The 22,378-nt window shown below is 45.5% G+C and overlaps 1 protein-coding gene across 2 annotated transcripts in view; it reads right to left on the minus strand.

The window, feature by feature from the left end:
* The window catches only part of CEP164 (centrosomal protein 164), an 83,743-nt gene that overhangs the window by 22,666 nt on the left and 38,699 nt on the right, over positions 1-22,378 (minus strand). For both annotated transcript variants that reach the window (XM_075840156.1, XM_075840155.1), the window contains 13 exons: positions 21,995-22,342; positions 21,194-21,325; positions 19,604-19,820; positions 17,738-17,815; positions 15,860-15,967; positions 15,626-15,748; positions 7,282-7,425; positions 7,079-7,162; positions 6,224-6,292; positions 4,905-5,068; positions 4,679-4,820; positions 4,300-4,370; positions 1,139-1,334 (listed from right to left, as the gene is read on the minus strand). In XM_075840156.1, the coding sequence (XP_075696271.1) occupies positions 1,139-1,334; positions 4,300-4,370; positions 4,679-4,820; positions 4,905-5,068; positions 6,224-6,292; positions 7,079-7,162; positions 7,282-7,425; positions 15,626-15,748; positions 15,860-15,967; positions 17,738-17,815; positions 19,604-19,820; positions 21,194-21,325; positions 21,995-22,342 (1,876 nt within the window). The remainder of the gene's footprint in view (positions 1-1,138; positions 1,335-4,299; positions 4,371-4,678; positions 4,821-4,904; positions 5,069-6,223; positions 6,293-7,078; positions 7,163-7,281; positions 7,426-15,625; positions 15,749-15,859; positions 15,968-17,737; positions 17,816-19,603; positions 19,821-21,193; positions 21,326-21,994; positions 22,343-22,378) is intronic.

A 22,378-nucleotide genomic window follows, 5' to 3' on the forward strand; every position in this document is an offset into this window, starting at 1 on the left:
TTCACATTTTTAGTGATTTGTCTGCTCATAATCGATCCAGGGTGACAGTGTGTGTGTGTGTGTGTGTGTGTGTGTGTGTGTGTTATATATATATATATAAATAACAAAGTAAAAATAGTTTTCATGTTCAAAGCGGTTTTAAAGATATTATCGTTTAAAGAAGTGCATATCAAAAATGGAAAATTGGACCTGGACACAGGGGTATCAATCACCCTTGGTCATGAAAGGGTTAATGATTTACTCACCACTTTTTCAATGGATATTTACTGCAATGAAGACATGCGTCAATCTTGCACTTCTGCTTCTTTCATTTTGCATTGTTATTGAGCATGCAGATTCCCTCCTATTCTTTTCCAGCGAGTCTTAAAAATATATATTTCTGAGCTGGGATCTGGTTGATCTTATTTTCGCTTATTTTAGTTTTGATAAATTTCCCCCAAGAGTGTACGGTATGTCTATTTAGATCGGTCTATGCCAATAAATGTCCCTAAGAAAATAACCTAATAATAAGAAGGCTCATGTACAATAAATCGGAAGGCTCATTATGATAACTTGGGTTTCGTTCACATCTGCGTCAGGACTCCGTTCATGGGTTCTGTCGGAGCTTTCCGTTGGGGGAACCCATGAACGGAATCCAAATGGAAACCATAGGTTTCCGTTAGCAACATCATTGATTTCAATGGTGACGGATCCGGTGCAAATGGTTTGTTTGTCACCGTTGTGTAAGGCTTCTGTCGTTATGACGGAATGAAAAGCGCAGTCGACTACTGTATTGATTCCGTCAAAACAACACAACCCTTACACAACGGTGACAAACTGAAACCATTTGCACCGGATCCGTCACCATTGAAATCAATGGGGATGCAAACGGAAACCTTTAGTTTCCGTTTGTTTCAGTTTGGATTCCATTCATGGGTTCTCCTGACTGGAAGCTCTGACGGAACCAATGAACGGAACCCTGATGCAGATGTGAACGAAGCCTTACTGTTAAATGAATGACACTGCTCATAAACAGACAATGGACATGTAATGCTAATGATGCCAATTCCCACTACATTCATTTGGCTCTAGTGTTGACTCTCCCCATAGCGCAGATAACATAGCTGTATTAAATCACTGTTAACTATTTATGCATTACCTCATCTAAGTTCTTCCTGATGCCCTCAAGATTTTGGGACTCCTGTGTATCCGGAGACTCGTGCACAGTGTGACGCCACTGTTGTTTGGCTGCTTTGAGCAAAGTCTGTCGTCGGCACATAGAGCGGGTCTGGAGGCGTAAAAAATCCTTGGCCCTTTGAATCGAAGCTCCTTGTGATGATATGTAAGAGCGCATGCTAGGGGGGGGGAGGGTGGACAAAAAAAAGGAGATCAACTTACTGTAATGGCTTATGGATTGTTCCATACAAAGGCTTTTAGGGAGAATTTCTAGACATCATATTTTTTACAAAATAAGCAAGATCCTCAAGGTGACATTTTTATTTATTCCATGTGACACATATTTCATACTGGTACATTCCTGCCTACATGTAGCAAAAAAAAAAAAAGCCATAAAAAGTACCTGGAAAAAAACTGCCACAACCAATGTGCAGACATACAAATACTACACTTCTTAGATGTGTTTCTTGGGGGGAAAAAAAAGGGAATATGCAGCTTCTATTTCTATTACATCCTCCAAACCTCACTGCAACGTAGCAAAATGTACCAAAAAATCCAAACCACAACGAAACAGAGAAAATCAATGAGAAAATGACTGATGCATCATGGTCTGGACATCTCGTGGTCCACCTCTGTCCTAAACTAAATAAAACGCTATGCGATGAAAAACCTAAGCATAGAAGGAACCAGGAATTACTGAGTTAACAGGGTCTATTCACAAAGGCTTAATTCACACGAATGGGTGTAAAATCGGAAATTTTTCAAGGCCAATTTGCACCCATGCGGGACCCAAGTTCACAGATCCCTCATAGACGTGAGTCTATTGAGGGATCGGTGAAAAGAGGCAAAAATAGGACATGTCCTATTTTTTCACAGGCCGTTCACACTGTCCGTTAAAAAAAAAAGAAGTGCAAATATCTTAATGCAGCCATGTGACGGCCATTAAAAAAACGTCTGTCGCACGGCCGATTATCCTGTTCGTGTGAATAAGCCCTAAAGGGTTTACTCCTCTAACTTACTGTTTAATGTAAAGCTTCACTTATGACTAATATTTGGCTATTTATAATAAACAAATTTAATATGGAGCATACATGGGATATAATGCAATTTTCTTTTTTGCCGTTTGCACTTTTTTTTTCAATTTGTTTTCCTTATGTGCGGTGTATATACATTTTTGATACCTGTAAACCATCAACAAGCAGGTTATGATGACGTATGTTGTGTATTATAATTAATGAAAATGAATACCTAGGGCAATGGAATTCAATGATACCTGCATTACATATTTATGTTGTAACAAGGGAGGCTCGAGGGGATATTACCTTTGGTAATGAGCCAATCCGACCAACACCCATTTACATTATGTACTCAATTTACTAAATAGGGACACCTGACATGAATACTACATGAGCCAACATCAGCTTGCTGATAGTTTCCAGGTGACCTGTAAGGGTTAAATCTAGTAGTTCTAATTACCTCAACTAATTTTGCAAAGTGACAGGACAAAGAAATTCCTGAAAGCAAGAGCTCATCACAAGCACACAAATTCCTTAAAGGGTAACTGAACTCTCAAAAAACTTGTCATAGTGACATGTCAGAAGTATTGATTGGTGGGGGTCTGAGCACTGAGACCCCCACTGATCACTAAAATGAAGCGATCGGGTGAGCGCTGAGCCACTTAGTTTCTAATAGTTCCTCGGAAAGCCAAGCAACTGGGCTCAATTTGGGGGTCTCAGTGCTCAGACCTCTACCGACCAAAACCTCTGACCCATCACTATGAAATGTCAGAAGTTTAGTTACCCTTTAACTCATAACAAATTTGGGTGTACAAGGCCGTCATGGGGAATTCTGCACTGGTTAAACAAAGAACTTCTGGACTATAAAAATTTAGTGAATCTCAGAAGTAGCTCATTTTCATCTGAGGTCTTGAGACCAGGCTACTTTGTTTATCCTGGGTCGTTGATGTACGCAACGACAGGGCCTGAAGCAGAGTAAAGCCGGCCATACGCTTTAGATAGCTGTAGGCCGAACGCTCATTTGGCCAACAGCTATTCCTCTGGACTTCCACATGCACGTTCAGCTCGACCCAGCATGCATGTGTTCTGAGGGAGGAAGCCGCTGTCAGACACGTCTGTCTGTGGCTTATCTAGTAACAAACGAAAGGATTGGGCATGCTGAAATTCAACATGCCCGATGCTCATGTGCCGTCGGGGAAAAGTTGAGACGCCGCCATACACATTATATGGTCGTTCCTTCCCGCTGAAATAGTCGTGTTCGGCTGACATGCCTCTAATGTGTATGGCCAGTCCAACTTCTGGTTATGTTTACTTGATTGCTACTGGATTAGCTTAGCTATTTTGCTTGCTTATTTTATTTTGTTTAAAAAATGATCTTGCAGTTCTGAAAGAACATTTGCCGACTTGCTGAGAAATGTTGGATCCAGGTTTGGTCTGGATTTGGTCTGTTTAAACCTCCAGACTTGATTATTTTATTATCAGCCAGGTCAACACATAACATTTGTATACATTGATCATATGGATTATATAATGGGAGTTAGAGGACTCTTGTACTAAAAAGGATGTGTGTCTAGACGGTAATTAAAGTTTGCAAAGCATTGGTTCCATTGGTATGGATAAATCGCAGGTGACTTCTTGGTCTTCTGAAGTGTCGGAACTTATTGTCAAGAACTCTCACGGCTCCATCTCAAATCACGGCAAATTAAAGCCAGTGGAATAAGATATTTACTACACAGACTTTACCTAGCTGTTGGCAAAATACGTTGAGCCTAAAGGGGTTTTACACTCGGCAATTATCGGGCAAACGATTGTTCATAGAATGCCCGTTGATGATAATTGCCCTGTGTAAAAATGCCAGCGATCAGCAGATGAACGAGCAAACGCTCGATCTGCTCATCGTATAGTTTTAAAAAGTCGTTGTCGGCAGCACATCTTCCTGTGTAAATAGGGAGACGCACTGCCGACATAATAACAACGTATGGGGACGAGCGATCAGAGTAACGAGTGCTCGTCCCCATGCATAGCTCCTTGTGACAGGCGCAAATGAGCGCAGATCAACGAGCTGTCTCGTTGATCGGCGCTCGCTGCACTGGTCAAAATCGGCCGGTGTAACAGGTCCTTTACTTACTCATCAACGCTGGAATCCAGTCCTGGGATACGTACAGGAGTTGAAGATGCCTTTGGAATCTCTGTACGATACTGCGAGAGGACGGAAAAAATAAAAACAAATGTCAGTCATTGCCATTAGTGGTGTACAGCAAAATAACCGTTCTATAGTAGGAAAAAGGGAAACTATAAACCATATGGAAGAGTCTATATAAATTTATAGGAACTGTTACCAAGTTGATCACCATGGATCCTTTAAAAATTGGAGCACACTTCTCTAGAACATACAAAATTAGGAATATTTCCTCTCCAGGATGAAACAAAACTTTCCAGACATCCATTGACTTGAGCACAAATTGTAAAAGAATGAAGAAATTAACCGTGAACCAAAATGTGCTCACAGGAGAGGTCATAGTATGGATGAAGCTGTTGGACTTGGTCAGATCTTCTAGGCGAAGTTCTGTCTCCACTGGATTAACGGTTTCCTCTTTTTTTAACTCCTTTAGATCTTCACGTTTCTTGTTTATTTCTTCCTCCAAGCCGCTGCAGAGATTAGATTGTTATCTACAGTACAATAACAGGAATACTTGGCACATTTTTAATTGTAAAAAACAAAACAGGTTTTACTTTGCCATTTTCTGAAGACGACTGTACCGACTCTGGAGAAGTTCTATTTGGGCATCCAACTCTGACTTCCGGTCTTGTTCTTCTTCAAGTTCCCGATGTTTTAGTTGTATTAATTCGCCAAGTCGTCTTTGCTCCTTCACTGCAGTTTCCTGAGTCTTGACACTCTACGGGGTGTGAAAAGCAACAAACATAAAAGGGAAGACAATGCTGTTGTTTCCTATGGTCATTTATAATGAGGATGTCTACTGGAGAGCTTAAAGGGATTTTCCTATCTTGGACATTTATGGTATATCCACAGGATATAGCGTATAGAAAATAAACACTAATCCAGACAGTAGTGTCAAAAAGTAGAAAACTGTATTAAATATTTTTCCATGTCAACTGACAGAAAACAAAAGCAAACAATCGGTGTTGTCTGACGCCGATCCTCCACACGTGGTGTCTCTGCTATCGGCGAAAGCCCTGGATCTAACTGGGAAGACTAAGACGGAATTCTAACCAGGACACTTCCAGGACTCTAACCTTCAGATGGGTGAAATATTTCTTACACATTTGGCAATTGTGATGCTTTTGTTTTCTGTCAATTGACATGGAAAAATATTGAATACAGTTTTCTACTTTTTGACACTACTGTCTGGATTAGTGCTTATTTTCTATACGCTATAGCCGAGAGGTTGAAGGCACCTCTTATTGCACTCACACACCCACAGGTTAGTTTACTAAAGGTCTGAAATTATATGCTTGAACCTAGATCCACAGGATATGCCATAAATGTCTGATAGATGCGGGCCCTAGCTCTGGGACTTGCACCTATCTCTAGAACGGTCCCCCCTAAACCCGTTCTGCCTTGCTCGGCTCCTGCTGCCTCCCGGCCACTTCCTGATTAGGTGGTCGGAGGTTACGGAAACAGCATAACTCAGCAAGATCAGCTGTTTCGGTAACTCCCATAAAAAAAGAATGGGAGTTATGGAAACAGCCTAGCACTGCAAACTATGCAGTTTCCATAGCTCCCGAGTTCCAGAAACAGCGTAGCTTGTCGTGCTACGCTGTTTCCATAACTCCCATTCACTTCTATGTGTGTCTCACAACACCCGATTCGACGTTTCGAGGATACGCCCCCTTTCTCAAGCAACGGAAGAAATTCAACCGGATCCTCTAAATGGACTATGGCACAATGGGTGATAGTCACTTAAGCAGGACTGCTACAAGCCATCATGCATATGAAGTAGCGGTGTAGACCGGGCCTGAACACAACTGAAGATATTTTACCCATATGACGCATACATGATCTTATATATAACATCAGTATGTAAATTCACCTCTGCTTTTTTCTCTAGCTCCTTTTCTTGAGCATCCAGTACCTCTCTTTTCTGTGCCAGAGCTTCCTCCTAAAAGAAAAACCACAACATATTAAGTATTGCACAAAATGACCTAAGGCTGTATGTGTTACTAAGCAGAATTTCTGTGTTTTAGCATCAGGTTTTCTAATTTTAACGTCTCCAAAATATATCAATCATATTCATGAACTTAGATGTGATCGATATTCGGTTGGATCCTGTGTGTCAGACACACACAAGACCCGCTGTCACCGAAGCCGTCAGTTCAGCTGAAGTGATGGACTCGGCTGAGAGAGAACGATACAGCTTCTATGAATACAGGATACATAGGAGAAGTATTGTAAAAAGTTAAAAAAATAAGTTTTTAATAAAAAAAGAAACTCGGAAAACATTGATTCAATAGAAAAAAAATATTTTCAAAAGCGTACATATAAGTAAATAAACTCATTCATTGTATAGTGAAAAGTTATGCAATATTGTAATATAATTTATGGTTTCCGTATTGCTTTCTAGATGTCTTCTTGCTTTCAGTGAATAGAAACATTCTTGTTTAGCCATAAGGCTGAAAACTCAGCTTTTACAAAGGACAGCACATCAGAACAAGTTTTTAGCCTCTAAAGGTAAACAAAAATGTTTTTATTCACTCAATGCAAGTAGAGATCTTGAAAACTATATGGAGTTGACAAGTCAAGTATATTCAAAATCTGCACATCTTGTCTTTATTTAATTAACTCAATTAACAGTATTTCCATTTGGGTCTTGCCCCCCAGATTGTAATTCTCTGATGTGAAGAATTATCCAAGTTTTGTAACTGCCCCTAACCAAGAAGCATGTTACCTGGCTGTCTAGTTGACTGGTCTTCATTATAAGCTGTTTTCTTCGGATTTCCAGGTTTTGCTCTAAATCCTGTAACTTATTCCCCTAAGTAAAGAGTTGACATATTAAAAAAATATAATAAGGCTGCAGTTTACGCTTATAATCTGTATGAACAGGAGGTACAAGCCCAAAACTCTAAAAAGTAGCACATGATTTGGTATTACCTGTTCCTGGTAGCTGCGTTGCCTTTCTTCTAGACGCTTATCCTGTTCCTGACGTTGGATTTCCAGCTCTTGTTCATGCAGACGCATTATCCTCCCCAGTTCATCATTTAATTTTTCCAGTATCTGTGACCTCTGAGACTGCTCCTAAAAGAAGACATAAAAGAAAACGCTGCTACATCCACATGTGAGCAGAGCAACTTCTGCATGGAGTTTGTACATTGTATGATTGTGAGGGTTTCATGCATACCCCTGATTCAAAAATAATATTTTACTGCCTATAAAATAAGCTGTATTGTAATTTAGGAATTCAGACTGTGGGTCCCACGGATATCAGGACTAATGTCGAGGGGGTAATGAATAAATAGTTCCACATAGACTGAATACTAATAAACTGTGGAGCATTCACCATGTGGAAACTGCCCCCCAAAAAATCACTAAAAACTGCTACTCTTGCTGGGATCAGTGATCAGTGTAAAGGCCCTTCTAGACAGGCCAATTATCAGGCACACTCATATGAACGCTTGTAATGGGGGTACCAGCCTCCTGCACCCTCATGACATGATAGGGGTCGCAGCCCCCTCGCCTCCCACCATCTCCACGAGCCTTAGGTGTCCATTTGTGCTCTCAGCCCCTTCTGGGCCTCGTGTTTTCCCCCGTTTGTGTGACGTCAGGCCGCTTGCAGCAAAGGTTAGACATATGTCTTAGAAACAATGTGTAGAAACCGTAAAGTTAACAATGACCACTGGGGGGCAGTGGAACACAGCAGGAGTGAGAAAACAGACAGGCCATTAGGACAGAAAAAGGGAGGAACAAAAGCACAGATGAAGAGAGAGGGAAGGGGAAATTGGCAGGACCCCAGGAAGAGGAAGGAGGAGGAAAAAAGGGAGGAGACTTGGGCAGGAGAGAGGATGCAGAGCGGAGTGGGGACAAGAAAAGAGGACTTGCAGTGTGACAGAGAGAGAGCACAGTGACCAGGCTGCCGCCATTTGTAGGAGAAGTATCCTTGGCTCAACGTTCCTAAAAGAGGACTAGCTGGACATTCACTACAGCTCAGCGGTGTCAGGAGACACAAGGGAAAAGACGTAATCTTCATCAACAGAGGAGCAGAAATCGGAGGTAAGGGTGGTATGCCGCGTGGTAGTGAGTAGCTCTCACTCTGACCCGCGGAGGCGCACGCGGTAATATATCCGCCGGACTCACGCCGTAGCCAAAGGGCGAGGGGCATAGCTTCCACCTTTGGGGATTCCGCAGTGTGAGTGGTAGCACCACAGTGATCCGCGGAGACGGCCCATTCCTTCTTGAGACCCGCCGGGCCGGGTCAGTGAGCGCCAGGCGCAGCCACCCAAGGGCGAGTGGGACTCCCACGAGGGCGAGGGCCCCAGCTACTGAGAGACTTGATTTGAATACTGCATTGTTTCTATTTGGCCTGTTTGAAATTGTGATTTTTCAGTAAACCGTTGATTAGAAAAGAACCGAGTAGTGTTGTGGTGTCCACGTTTAGTCTTACCTAACACGTGGCGTCACGAACAGGATGAGCCAACCAGGAACTTCAGCGGAGCCTGCCATCAGTGCCCCAGCCCCACCCCCAATTCTGTTCCCTATGGGGGCAGCCATGTTAAATGTGCCCAAATATGACGGAAAGAGCGTGACGCTTATGGATTGGGCTGAGAGGCTAAGAGCAGCGGCCCGACTCTACCAAGTACCTCCCCCACACCAAGCGGATCTCGCATTGAGCCTGCTAGAAGGAGATGCTCGGGCAGCAGTAGTAGTCCTCCCAGTCAGTCAAAGAGCGACCCTGGAAGACATCATCGCCAGGCTCGAAACCCTATACGGAGACACTACCTCAGTTACCGATTTACGAAAAAAATTCTATACCCGTAGTCAGCGGGAAGATGAATCTGTCCAACAGTACTCGGTCGCACTCCAACGATTGTGGAACCGACTTAGCAAGAAAGATCAAGAGGGGTGTGCGGCTGTTCCTGACCCGGACAGGGTGCTGCGGGACCAATACGTGTCTGGGTTGAAGAATAGAGCGCTAAGAAGGAGCCTCAGAGACTATATACGGACGGAGCCGCATACCGCCTTAGTGGACGTAGTTCGAGAGGCCATAGAGTGGCAGCGCGAGGGAGAGGATGGTGCTCACGTTAGTGTACACAACTCTACCAAAAGCGGACCACCTCCGAAAATGGACCCCACACCAGAGAGTGCTTTCCTCCGAGACTTTGCCAGGGATGTGAGGGAGTCCATGAGGGAGATGAGAGAAGAGATCAACCAGCTGAAGGCGGCAAGTTCTACCCGGGAGGACCGTCCTCGGCAGAGAAGATTTGATCCGGCCGAAATTCGCCGGTGTTGGGAATGTGGCCGACCAGGACACCTGGCAAGAGACTGTCAGGCCCCTAGGATGGAACGGCCACCTTTAAACTAGAATCACCCGCGGCTGAGGGCCAAGCGGCGGGGACCTCCAATTCCATCGGCCCGAATGATCAATATCACCGTATCGCAGGCAGATCGCCCATCTTACAGGCCCGGATAAAGGGGATAGACGTGAGTTGCTTGTTAGACACGGGCTCTGAAGTTACGACGATGGCAAAGGAAGTGTATGAGAGACACTTTGCGGGGTCTGATGAGTTGGAGAACCCTTGGCTCACCTTGACAGCTGCCAACAACCTCCCCATCCCAGTGGTTGGAATGACCTGGTTAGATATGGAGCTGTTCGGAAAATCAATCCCTAGACAGGCCGTGTTGGTCGTGCCTAACTATGCCCGGCCGGGTGTTCCCGTAATCATCGGCATGAACATACTACGAGAGTTAGACGGACTCCTGTTGCGGGAGATGGGAACCGTCTACTGGGAAAGAGTCGGCGGGAACACCCGAGTGCAACAGTCTCTTCAACAGTTACAGAGAATCTGCCGACAAAAAGAAAGAGTAGCCCAAGAGGAAGGACAAGTGGGTACTATTAGGTCACCCCGAGGAAAACCCCTTCAACTGCCCCCTAGACAAGAGTTAACGCTACCATTGGAGGTGAAGACACATCTACGGTTGAGGAATGCTACTGTGATAGTAGAACCACTTAGCGACGCCTCTCCAGCCTCCAACTGGATGGTGGGAAGGACCGTGTGCCGAATAGCGCGGGGCTGCGCCACCGTTCGGCTGATGAATCTGGATGATGTGGTGACTGTCATCCCTCCCGCCACAGCTCTAGCGGCAGTACATGTTATACGACCTCAAGATGTAACTGAGTCGGAACCCCACGGGCAGTCCAACGAGCCAGAGCCCGAGGAGACAGAGGAGGCTGGAGGGACACTGACCTGGCTGTGGCAACAACTAAAATTGCAGGGGGTGGCCCCCGACCCGGAGTCTGAACAAGCACTACGGGCGCTCCTACAACGCTACTTGACTGCTTTTGCTTCTCACGAGGAAGACTATGGCTGTACCGACGCTATAGAACACGCCATTCACACTAGGGGTGCAGTCCCAGTGCGGGAAAGATACAGAAGCATACCACCTGCATTGTACCAGGAGGTCAAAGACCTAATCCAGAAGATGTTGGAGGGCCAAGTGATCCGGGAAAGTACAAGCCCGTGGGCTGCGCCAATTGTGCTAGTGCGGAAGAAGGATGGCACCCTACGATTCTGTATCGATTATCGCCGACTGAACGCATGCACACATAGGGACGCTTATCCCCTCCCGAGAGTGGAAGAGTCACTCACAGCACTCCGTCAGGCTCAGTATTTCACTACCCTCGATCTAGCCAGTGGGTACTGGCAAGTTCCCGTTCGAGAGGAAGACAAAGAGAAGACGGCATTCATCACACCAATGGGGCTATTTGAGTGTAACCGGATGCCATTCGGGTTGAATAACGCCCCAAGTACATTTCAACGGTTGATGGAACACTGCCTAGGAGACATGAACTTCGAGTCCATCATGATTTACCTAGATGACATCGTAGTGTACTCCAGCACCTTTCCAGAGCACCTGGGTCACCTGGAGGCCTTACTGAGCCGTTTGACGAGGTTCGGGCTGAAACTAAAACCGACTAAATGTCGGATTGCGAGACAGAAGATCAACTACTTGGGACATGTAGTCAGCCCAGAGGGAGTGGCACCTGATCCTAGCAAGATTCAAGCCGTCATGGACTGGCCACCACCCAGCACATCTACCGAAGTGAGAGCCTTCCTGGGGCTGGTAGGATACTACCGGCGATACATCCAAGATTTTGCCAAGATTGCCGGTCCACTCCACGAACTGTTACGGGGGCAGCCGGCAGAACGGCGGGGGAAACAGAGTACATCGGTGGCCAACCGATGGGGCCCGACTCAGGAACAGGCCTTCCAACAGTTAAAGGAGCGATTAACGACTGCGCCCATCTTGGCATTCGCGGACTATTCACAGCCGTTCCAACTCTATACTGATGCTAGCCTGCACGGTTTGGGAGCGGTGCTGTCACAGAAGAGAGATGGAGTGGAAAGGGTGATTGCGTACGGTAGCCGGAGTCTGAGGCCCGCCGAGCGGAACCCCCTGAATTACAGTTCCTTTCGCCTTGAACTCCTAGCTGTAGTCTGGGCCGTTACGGAAAGATTTGCAGAGTACTTGACGGGAAGCCGGATAGAGATCTATACTGACAATAACCCGCTTGCTTATCTACACACCGCCAAACTGGGTGCACTAGAGCAGCGCTGGGTGGCACGCCTCGCCCGGTTTGATTATATAATTCGCTATAAGCCTGGGCGCAACAACGGCAATGCGGATGCCTTGTCCCGGAACCCGACAACGAACCCTGTCGGGGATCAGGATGAAGAAGTGGAAGAGGTGGAGATCCCGCCACTGCGGGTGGCAAGCAGGGTGACGCAACTGGAGGTCAGGAATGGAGGGCCCGAAGTGGGTGAACTGTACAGTCGTCTAGAGTGGCAGGAGAAACAGAGGTCTGATAAGGACCTAAAACATGTACATGGGTGGCTTCTGGCCAGACGGCGGCCGACAGGGTCCGAACGTGCTCAGCTGACACGAAGGGGATGCCAAATTGCAAGACAACAGGAGCGGCTGCTCCTTCGAGGTGGAGTCATTTACCGCCGGCTCTGGATGGCGAAAGAGCAACGAGTCGTGTGGCAATTGGTGTTGCCGATCAAAGAAGTAGAGTCAGTCTGCCGGACCCTACATGAGGTCGGAGGACACTTCTGCGCTGTGAAAACGGAGGCCCTGGTCCGAGGTTATTTCTACAGCCCACAACTGAGTGAGACGGTGGAGCGGATATGCAGGACATGCGCCAACTGTGCTATCCACAAAGGACCAGTGCAGACTACCGTGCCGCAGGCCATACACACGGGGGAACCCTTTGAACTGTTAACAATGGATTTCCTTACCGTCCATGAAGTGACCTCCGGACACAAATACGCATTGGTGTGTGTAGATCATTTCTCCAAATATGCGATCGTCATCCCCACCAGGGACCAGACAGCACCCACCACAGCCAAACTAATATGGACTCACGTTATACGGCCCTATGGGTGTCCACAGAGACTGTTAACTGACCAGGGTCCAAACTTCGAATCACAGCTGATTCAAGAGCTGTGTGTGCTACACGGCATACGGAAGTCGCGAACGACACCCTATCACCCTCAGGGCAACGGGGCGTGTGAACGCTTTAACCGGACTCTGTTGGGGATGCTGAGAACTTTGGGCGACGATCACCAAGAGCGGTGGCCTAATTATGTGGAAGACGTAGTATGGGCATATAATAATACCATACACAGTACTACTGGATACACTCCTTATCAGCTCATGTTTGGCCGAATGGGACGCCTACCAATAGCCTTACTCATGGAGCAACCTGAAGAAAATAGTGGGCGAACCCCGTCTCAGTGGATAGTGGAGCACCAGCGCAGGATTCAGCGAGCTCGAGATCGAGTACAAGCAGCAAGGAGACATGAACAACCCTCGATAACGGCCGGACCCAGCCAGGCCATAGAACCATTCCACCCTGGGGACAGGGTATTGGTCCGCAACAAACAAGCACAACGAGCCAGTAAGTTGGCACCACGTTGGGAGCGAGTGCCCTATGTCGTTATCCGAAGAGCGAGTCCACAACTCTCAGTGTACGAAGTACAGCGAGAAGACGGAAACGGCAGGGTACGGAAACTACACCGAAACTTGCTGAGACCCTGTTCGTTTCCAGCTGAGCAGATGAGGGAGCTGACACCGGCTACGGCACCTGACACTACCCCCGCTGAACCTAGTGGCGAATGGTGGGTAGTGGTCCCGGTCGCAGATGTCCCATCCTCAACAACAGGTGAAAGGGACCAAGAAGAAGGGACGGTACGTTACCCCCGTCGGGAGAACAGAGGGACCTTACCGTCCCGTTACAGGGATTTTGACTGTAGTGCCGGGGACTGCACTATTTCCTCAAGGGAGATGTGTAATGGGGGTACCAGCCTCCTGCACCCTCATGACATGATAGGGGTCGCAGCCCCCTCGCCTCCCACCATCTCCACGAGCCTTAGGTGTCCATTTGTGCTCTCAGCCCCTTCTGGGCCTCGTGTTTTCCCCCGTTTGTGTGACGTCAGGCCGCTTGCAGCAAAGGTTAGACATATGTCTTAGAAACAATGTGTAGAAACCGTAAAGTTAACAATGACCACTGGGGGGCAGTGGAACACAGCAGGAGTGAGAAAACAGACAGGCCATTAGGACAGAAAAAGGGAGGAACAAAAGCACAGATGAAGAGAGAGGGAAGGGGAAATTGGCAGGACCCCAGGAAGAGGAAGGAGGAGGAAAAAAGGGAGGAGACTTGGGCAGGAGAGAGGATGCAGAGCGGAGTGGGGACAAGAAAAGAGGACTTGCAGTGTGACAGAGAGAGAGCACAGTGACCAGGCTGCCGCCATTTGTAGGAGAAGTATCCTTGGCTCAACGTTCCTAAAAGAGGACTAGCTGGACATTCACTACAGCTCAGCGGTGTCAGGAGACACAAGGGAAAAGACGTAATCTTCATCAACAGAGGAGCAGAAATCGGAGGTAAGGGTGGTATGCCGCGTGGTAGTGAGTAGCTCTCACTCTGACCCGCGGAGGCGCACGCGGTAATATATCCGCCGGACTCACGCCGTAGCCAAAGGGCGAGGGGCATAGCTTCCACCTTTGGGGATTCCGCAGTGTGAGTGGTAGCACCACAGTGATCCGCGGAGACGGCCCATTCCTTCTTGAGACCCGCCGGGCCGGGTCAGTGAGCGCCAGGCGCAGCCACCCGAGGGCGAGTGGGACTCCCACGAGGGCGAGGGCCCCAGCTACTGAGAGACTTGATTTGAATACTGCATTGTTTCTATTTGGCCTGTTTGAAATTGTGATTTTTCAGTAAACCGTTGATTAGAAAAGAACTGAGTAGTGTTGTGGTGTCCACGTTTAGTCTTACCTAACACGCTCGTTCCCGAACGTTGTCCTATGTAAGAAGGGCAACGGTCAGCGGCAGAACAAGCAAACGCTCGTTCATCAGCTGAACGTATTGTTTATGCAGCGTGAAATATTATCGTGATCGGCAGCACAGCTCCCTCTGTAAACAGGGAGATGTGCTGCCGACATGATGAGCGCTCGTCCCCATACAGATCTCCTTGAGCAAATGAGCGGCGATCAACGAGCTGTCTCGATGATCGGTACTCGCTTACACAGCCCATGTAAGAGGACCCCTAACTGTTGGTCTTGTCTTCCCATATTACATTAGGACACGGCGAGCCATATTTTAACAGCATTGTCGCTTTGATTAATGTAGCAGAAAGTAACTATTTGTATAAATCCAAAAATGAGGCAGCACAGTGGCTAAGGCTCCGTTCACATCTCGTTTTTCAAGCACATGGGAGATATACACCAAGAGTATTCGCCGATGTAGGTCTCCGACGTATGAGATACAGTGGCAAACATCAGCCATTGAATACAAGCAGACCACGCTTTTCTGTACAGGGAGAGAAAGGTTATGGTGACGCATATCGGCCCTGCGTATGCCAAAATGAATACTCCCAGCGTTTACTTCCGACTTGCCTGAAAAATGAGATGTGAACTGAGCCTAAGCAGTCAGCACTGAGGTCCTGGGTTTGAATCGAACCAAGGGTAACATCTGCATGCAGTTTATATGTTCTCCCAAAGTTTACGTGGATTTCCTCCGGGTTCTCTAGTTTCCTCCCACACCCAAAAGACATACTGATAGGTTGTTTGGCTTCCTATGAAATTGGTGCATGTGTCTGAGATAGGGAAATTAGATTGCGTGCCTCGCTGGTGACAAGGACTGATGGGAATGATGTCAATCTCTGTACAGCGCAGCAAAATATGTAGGTGCAACAGGACATAAATAAATAGACATATGACCTACCTCTTCTTCTAGCTGACTCCGCATCTTCTCTAGCGCCTGTTCATGTTCCTCTTTCATGTGCTCCAATTTTCTTTCATGGTCTCTCTGCAATGAATCACGTTTTTCTTGTAAAAGGTCCTTCATCTGAACAGGAAATTGGAAATGGGAGTTATTAGACATATTGTATGGAACGGTATGCATTAATACATAGTGCTTGATACTTGGTGGGTGTTGTGCCATTATATAAGTGAATACCTGCGTTTCAAAGTCCAATGCATGGGTCATTTTCTTATTAGCCAGGTACAATTCACCTGGTGTCGCAGAATCCTCTTTCTGCCTTATGTTCTGCAGGTCAGACACATCCTGAGACAGACACAATACTTGAATTATCAACAGAGTTTATGGATTTGTATTGTATTTACAAATTTGACAGTGTGGAGCAACACCATACAGGAACCTTGTGTCTTTTATTATCTGAACAGCCGATTCTATGGGAGAGCCACAAACGTTATTCCCTATATACAAGGACTGTCTATAGCTCTATGGATAATCTCCTATAAAACACACGCTTACGATTCAGCACCAGTTCCCTAGATCTTGGCTCAGTGAAAACTTTTTAAATACAATACAATTACATTAAAAAGTGGCAAACACATTGGGTCAATTTAAGAGCGTCACAGCATGATTAAGAGGTAATGGCCATGTGCAAGATAGTAAAAATTTATTTGTGTTAAATAGACAACTGGTGCGTGGCAGAGAGGCAGACAAAATACACTCCTCAAGATGGAAATTGCAACACCAAGAAGGAAATGTTTTGGAACTGTGGAAATCAGAGGATCGATAGACATGATAAAGATATGCAAACGATCAAAAAATGGAAACAAAATATTTCAAACATCTTGATTTATTCAGTATAGAGTATAAGCCACACGCAGAAATACACGCACTTACACGCCTTGTCATGCCATCAATGAGGTTATTAATGGTGGTCTCAGGAATGTTATGCCACGCTGAATGCACTTGGTCGCGCAAATCATCAAGATTGGCTGCTGGTAGCTCCCTGTGCAATTGCCGACCAATGGATTCCCAGATGTGCTCGATGGGAGACAAGTCCGGAGATGCTGCAGGCCATGGTAGCAAATTTAGGCCACGCAGGCTGCTCACAGTAGCACGAGTAATATGAGGCCTGGCGTTGGCCTGTTGAAAAATGGCTTCTGGGACACTTTGGAGAAATGGCCGTGCCACTGGTCCCACAACAAAATCAATGTAACGTTGAGCGGTTAGTGTGCGGGAAATAGAGTAGAGGGGTCCGGCTACCATACATTATGCCACCCCACACCATAATCCCAAAAGTAGAACTGGTGTGACGTTCTGTTGTGAAGGCCTCTCCAGACCAATCTTTAGCTATCATTGTGTCCGAGATAAAAGCGGAACTCAACGCTGAAGAGGATAGATCTCCATTCCAGCCTCCATTGCCGTCTTGCTGATTACCATAATAGCCTTTGAGAGCGGTGACGTGTGGTCAATGAAACACCTGTAGCTGGACATCTGGCTCGTAGACCAATGTCGTGCAAACGCCTTCTGATGGTTTGTGTTGACACTGGTTTCCACTCTAAGCTTGAGATGTGATGTCCAATTTCACTTGCAGTACAGAATGGATTACTACGCGCCATTCTTCCAATCGGACAATCCATCCGTGCGGAGGTTCGCCTCCACGCACTTCTTATCATTCCCGTTCGTTGAACGGTGCTGACATCTCAGCCTAGGCGCGTAGTGATCTGTCGGAGTGATAAACCAAGTCCCTCAGTTCAAGGATTCTGTCCCTTCCATCCCTTGCGACAAGTGGAGATAACTGGCACTTTGCCGAACAGGAGGCATCGCACAATCATCCCCCACCACTTCATACGATTTTTGAGGTTTCATGTGGCTATAAAATGTTGCTTTCAATCTGGCTTTTATGCCCCTCCACAAGATTGGAGCGAGGTGCTTGAAAATGTGATAATTTGCAGATCTTAGCGACACCTGAGACTTCCTCGATTTGTATAACCTTACGGCTTGTCCTCCTTGGTGTTGCAATTTCAATGTTAAGGAGAGTATATGGGAACCAAAGCCCAAAGTCTCTCCTATACAAACCTTGTGATGTTTCTCCAGAACCTCTGCTCTTTGCTGATCCAATTCCTCCAAATGCCTTTTCTCCAAAGACTCAAGAACCTGAATACCACAAGAACAAGGAACAGACAGGTCAGATATATTTTACCACCAATAGAAATGATATGAATAAACCTAAGCATACAGTAGTGGCATGGATGTAAATAGGGGACTAAGCACCCCCTTTTCTAAAATTGGTGGAGGTGCCGGTGCTTAGACCACCAGCACCAGACATTAATAGTAATTCTGTATATATAATATATGTATTTGATGGGAAACCCCTTTAAAACTCCCGAGTCTCTACACCTTTGAGTCTCTATTTGGCTTGCACAGTTTCTTTATGTAATTACTAAAAAAATACAATTGACAGCAAAACAGCAGCAATACAATCTCTATTGCCACAATACTACATTTTGGGGAATACCAATCTGTATATTGTCTAGGTTAATAGGTAGCCTTAACTGTTCTCCATTTCTAATCCATCTACAAGGCTTTAAAGGGGTTTTACCATGAAGGATATTTATGAAATATCCACAAGATATATCATAAATGTCAGATAGATGCGGGACCCACCTATCTCTAGAACGGGGCCCCCTAATCCCCACTCTAGCTTTCAGTGTTCCCTCTGACGCTTGTGATTTCCGTCGCTTGTGATTTTCACATGCTATGCTGTTTCCGTAAATGCCATTCACTGCTATGGGAGTTACGGAAACAGCATAGCTCAGCAAGCTACGCTGTTATCTTCTTATATGGTCAGAGATCACAAGTGTCAGCGGGAACACAGAAAGCTAGAACAGGGTTTAGGGGGCACCAGTCTAGAGATAGAATCGGGTCCCATCTCTGGGAGCCACAGCTCTCTGACATTTATGACATATCCTGTGGATATGCCATAAATGTTCCTGATGGGGAAACCCCTTAAAATTAAGTACTGCCAAACGTTAGGATAAAACTTACTCTCTGTTCACAATGGCATCATGGTTCCATTGTATCAGGTCACTTTTTCTGTTGACGGATCCTCATGGACCTATTATAAGGATCTGTTCACATCAGAGTTTTTAATTTCTGTTGTTCTGTTCCGTCATAGGAGCAAAACAACGAAAAAGACAGGAGAGACGGATCTGTCGCCTGACGGACACCAATGACTATAGCGGGGTCCATCAAGTTTCTATCATAGTGGACAAAATAGAGATGTATGCTGCGTTATTTTGTCTGGGCTTTTTGGCGCAAATGTGAGCCGGATCTGATTTATGAAGGATACAACCAGCGCCTTACGGACAATATGGATTTATAATGGGTCCGTTGTGTTCCATCATTGTGTCTGTCATTTTGACAGGAAAGTAATAGCGTTGCATGCAGCGCCAAACTATCCGTCAGATCTGATGGAATCTGCAACAGAGGATCTGAATGAAGTCACAGACGCAGATGTGAACAGAGCCTTAGATCCGTTAATGTCTACGACAAAATGGATAAAAACGGGTTTAATATATTTGTTCAGCTACCTGTAAAAATGGAACACGTGATGCCAGGGTGTAAGTATAAAGGAATCCTGCAAAATTGACATAAGGCAAATGTAATAAAACAAATAAAACCGTTAATTATGCCAAATCCGCAGCTCCATTCAATATCCTCCTCACTGCGGTCGAGCAGTGAGCAGAATCTGGGGGCTCAGGACACCCGTTCTCCGGATCGGTGGGGGACCCCATCGGCGGGCCACCAGTGATCATAAATGTATCACCTCTCCTGTCGATAATTTATAATTTTGGGAATACCCCTCTAAGATACTATGTTTATTAATTGATTTTATATGTACAGCAAAAAAGCATAATCCATCCAGAAGAGAAAATCACTCACCTCCTTCGTTTCTAGTTCATGCTTCTCCCTCAACTCTTTAAGAGCCGATTCTCTTTCATGTAACAGCATTTTCCTTTCTTGTCCAATTAGATTTTCGTTCTCTTTTTTCATTTTTTCGAGCAGAGAATTTCTATCCTGCAACAGTTTCTCCTCCTGAGACTCCTCCATTTTCTCCAGTACCCGCTTACGTTCTTCTCTGAGCTCCTCTTGCCGAATCCTGCAGGGAATAGACGAGTCCACAGCAGAAGAGCGTTGAAATTAGTTTCCACATAACTAACAGGGAACAATACTAATGCCAGTTGCACATGACCGATGTGCCACTTGGGCTGTTTGTGGCACCCGTTAGTCTTTACGGACCCATTCACTTTAGCGGGTGAATCGCGTCTGTGAAAACTGACCAGATTCTCCGATCCGTGGAAAGTTAGGATGGGAATTGGGCGGCGCACACTGTCGTGTGAGTTAAAAGTTACAAAAAGTTTATACTTTTTGTAACTTTTACAAAAATTACAAAAAGTTCATAAATGTCGAAATTCGAAATTTCTAAATTCTAAAGCCCAACAGCAGTCCAGCCTATTAATTCTATATAGCAAAGTTCATCAAATTTATACTGTATATATGTAATTTATCTGTTGCTGCTGACTATACAAATCCCAAGCCATTGTAAGTACACCAGCAACATGGCACTATTCCTAACGAATTGCATGTATTATTATTTGTGTATATTTCCAAAAGTGACTAAGCATTTGCCATGTAATATTTGGTTTCAATTACCTTCCTATGATACTGGACATGTGTGTGTCTAATATATGGAAATACAATTGTAAGACCCACTGCAGCAGGCTGTGAACAGGTTTTTCTGTATAGCCCTTTGAGTCTTGAGGACTGTATATAACTATATAGTATAGGATATTATAAGTTCTTCATACTTGCCACGGATGACACCCGACACTTTTACTTCCGTATTTGTACTCTGAACTATCGGTGCATTCGGTTTACAACCATTTTTAAGGATTGTTTTATCAGTGAGATTTTGGGATACTCATGTGCTGAATAAGAGGAATTCTACTAGTCTTATTAGACAGATATTCTTTCATGAACTAGTGACGAGCGATGATTTAGCAAGTCGTTTGTATTCGAAAGACGGTCTATTACACGTGACAATGATTGCTGAAGCTTTTCGCTGTTCAGTCGTTACAGTGATCGCCCCTACAGCAATTACGCACAAAGAATATTGATCTTGTAGGTGGAGTGCAAAGGACTGATCTGCCAACGATTGATAGATTTCTAATGAGACGAGGGGATGTGGCAGCGACCGACGATAATCTTTCACCCAGATAGTGGTCGATCAACGGAAACCCAGCTATTTATGGTTCGCCATTTAATCGTTGCTTGCTATGACACGTGGCGAATATCACTTACATTTGAACGATTATACGAAAATTCCTACGATAATCGCTCCGTCTAATAGGGCTTTTGGTTATGCAGTGATCATAAGGCAAGCACCCTGCTAATGCTAATTGGGAGCGAGCATTCCTCTAATCCCACGGCCCACCCCAGGGACATGGCAAATATAGATTTCCTTCCGCTTACTTCATGTGCTCTTCTTCTTCCTCTCTCTCCAGGTTCAGCTCACTTTCCAGTTTTAGTAATCTCTGCTTCTGCATCTCCCACAGTTTTTCTTCTTCCTTCTTTGTCTCCTGTTCTAACCTTTCTTCTAGGGCCCTGTGAATGCAAGAAGCGATTATTTCCATACACTTTTATTTTCATTAAATGTGGACGAATGCAGAAATTCCCCATTATTGTCCAAAACAACCATCACCATATCCAATCACTTTGTTGTCACTTCTGCCAAAATTATACTTAACCCATTTATCAGTCATATCGGGTTCTGAGAAGGCTGAACGAGGACGAGGGCAGGCGCTCCATATAATTAAATCGGCATGAGTTGCTATTCCCCGGTCAGTGAGTGGCGCTTTGCATGGGAAAAATTCAAAGCGTCCATTGTGCTTTACCTACTACTAAAGCCCCTTCGTTCTAGTGATCGGTGGGGATCCCAGCAGTTTGACCTCCACCAATCAGACGATGCCATTACTTAGTATGGCGGCGAAACTCCTTTACAGAGGTGGCCCCATCAAAACTACCCCTTTTCTAATTGCAGACCTGCTAGAAAGCAACTGATCACCGCAAGTTTGGCAGCTAAGACCTTGTGATCAGCTGTTCTCACTGCGGTCGTCGATGTAGTATTACATGGCGCCCCATCAAAAGAATAGGAGACCATTTAAGAAGGAGCCCCCTTTACTCTGGAAGTTGGGGGGTCCTGAGCAGGGAACCTCGCTTGACATCCATATACCTTATTTGATGGGAAAATCCCTTTAGTATCAGCTGACTTACCGGAGGTTGTTCTCCTGCTGCTGATGTAACCGACGCGTTTCCTCCTCTTCTTCTTTTCTCAGTTTTTCGCTCAGTTCCTGGAGTTTTTGCCGATGTTCCTCCCCTATTGCCATCTTCTCCTGCTCTACGATTAATTCAGATGTATTGCGGGAAGGTTTAGAAGACTCTTCTATAACTTTTAGTGGCTCTGCAGTGGATTTTAGCGGTTCTGTTTTTAGTTTGGACTCTTTAGCTGCATTTTTCAAGTACTGGCTGCTATGTTTGTAGGATTCGGATAATAATCTGGACTGATCCTTAGCTAGTGTTGGTAGCAGGGTAGAACTTACAGGCTTTGTTTCTGGAAGATTTCTTTAATTATAAAAATAAATAAAAATTGTAGCAAGA

Source organism: Rhinoderma darwinii, chromosome 10, assembly GCF_050947455.1.
Source record: "Rhinoderma darwinii isolate aRhiDar2 chromosome 10, aRhiDar2.hap1, whole genome shotgun sequence".
NCBI lineage: Eukaryota > Metazoa > Chordata > Amphibia > Anura > Rhinodermatidae > Rhinoderma > Rhinoderma darwinii.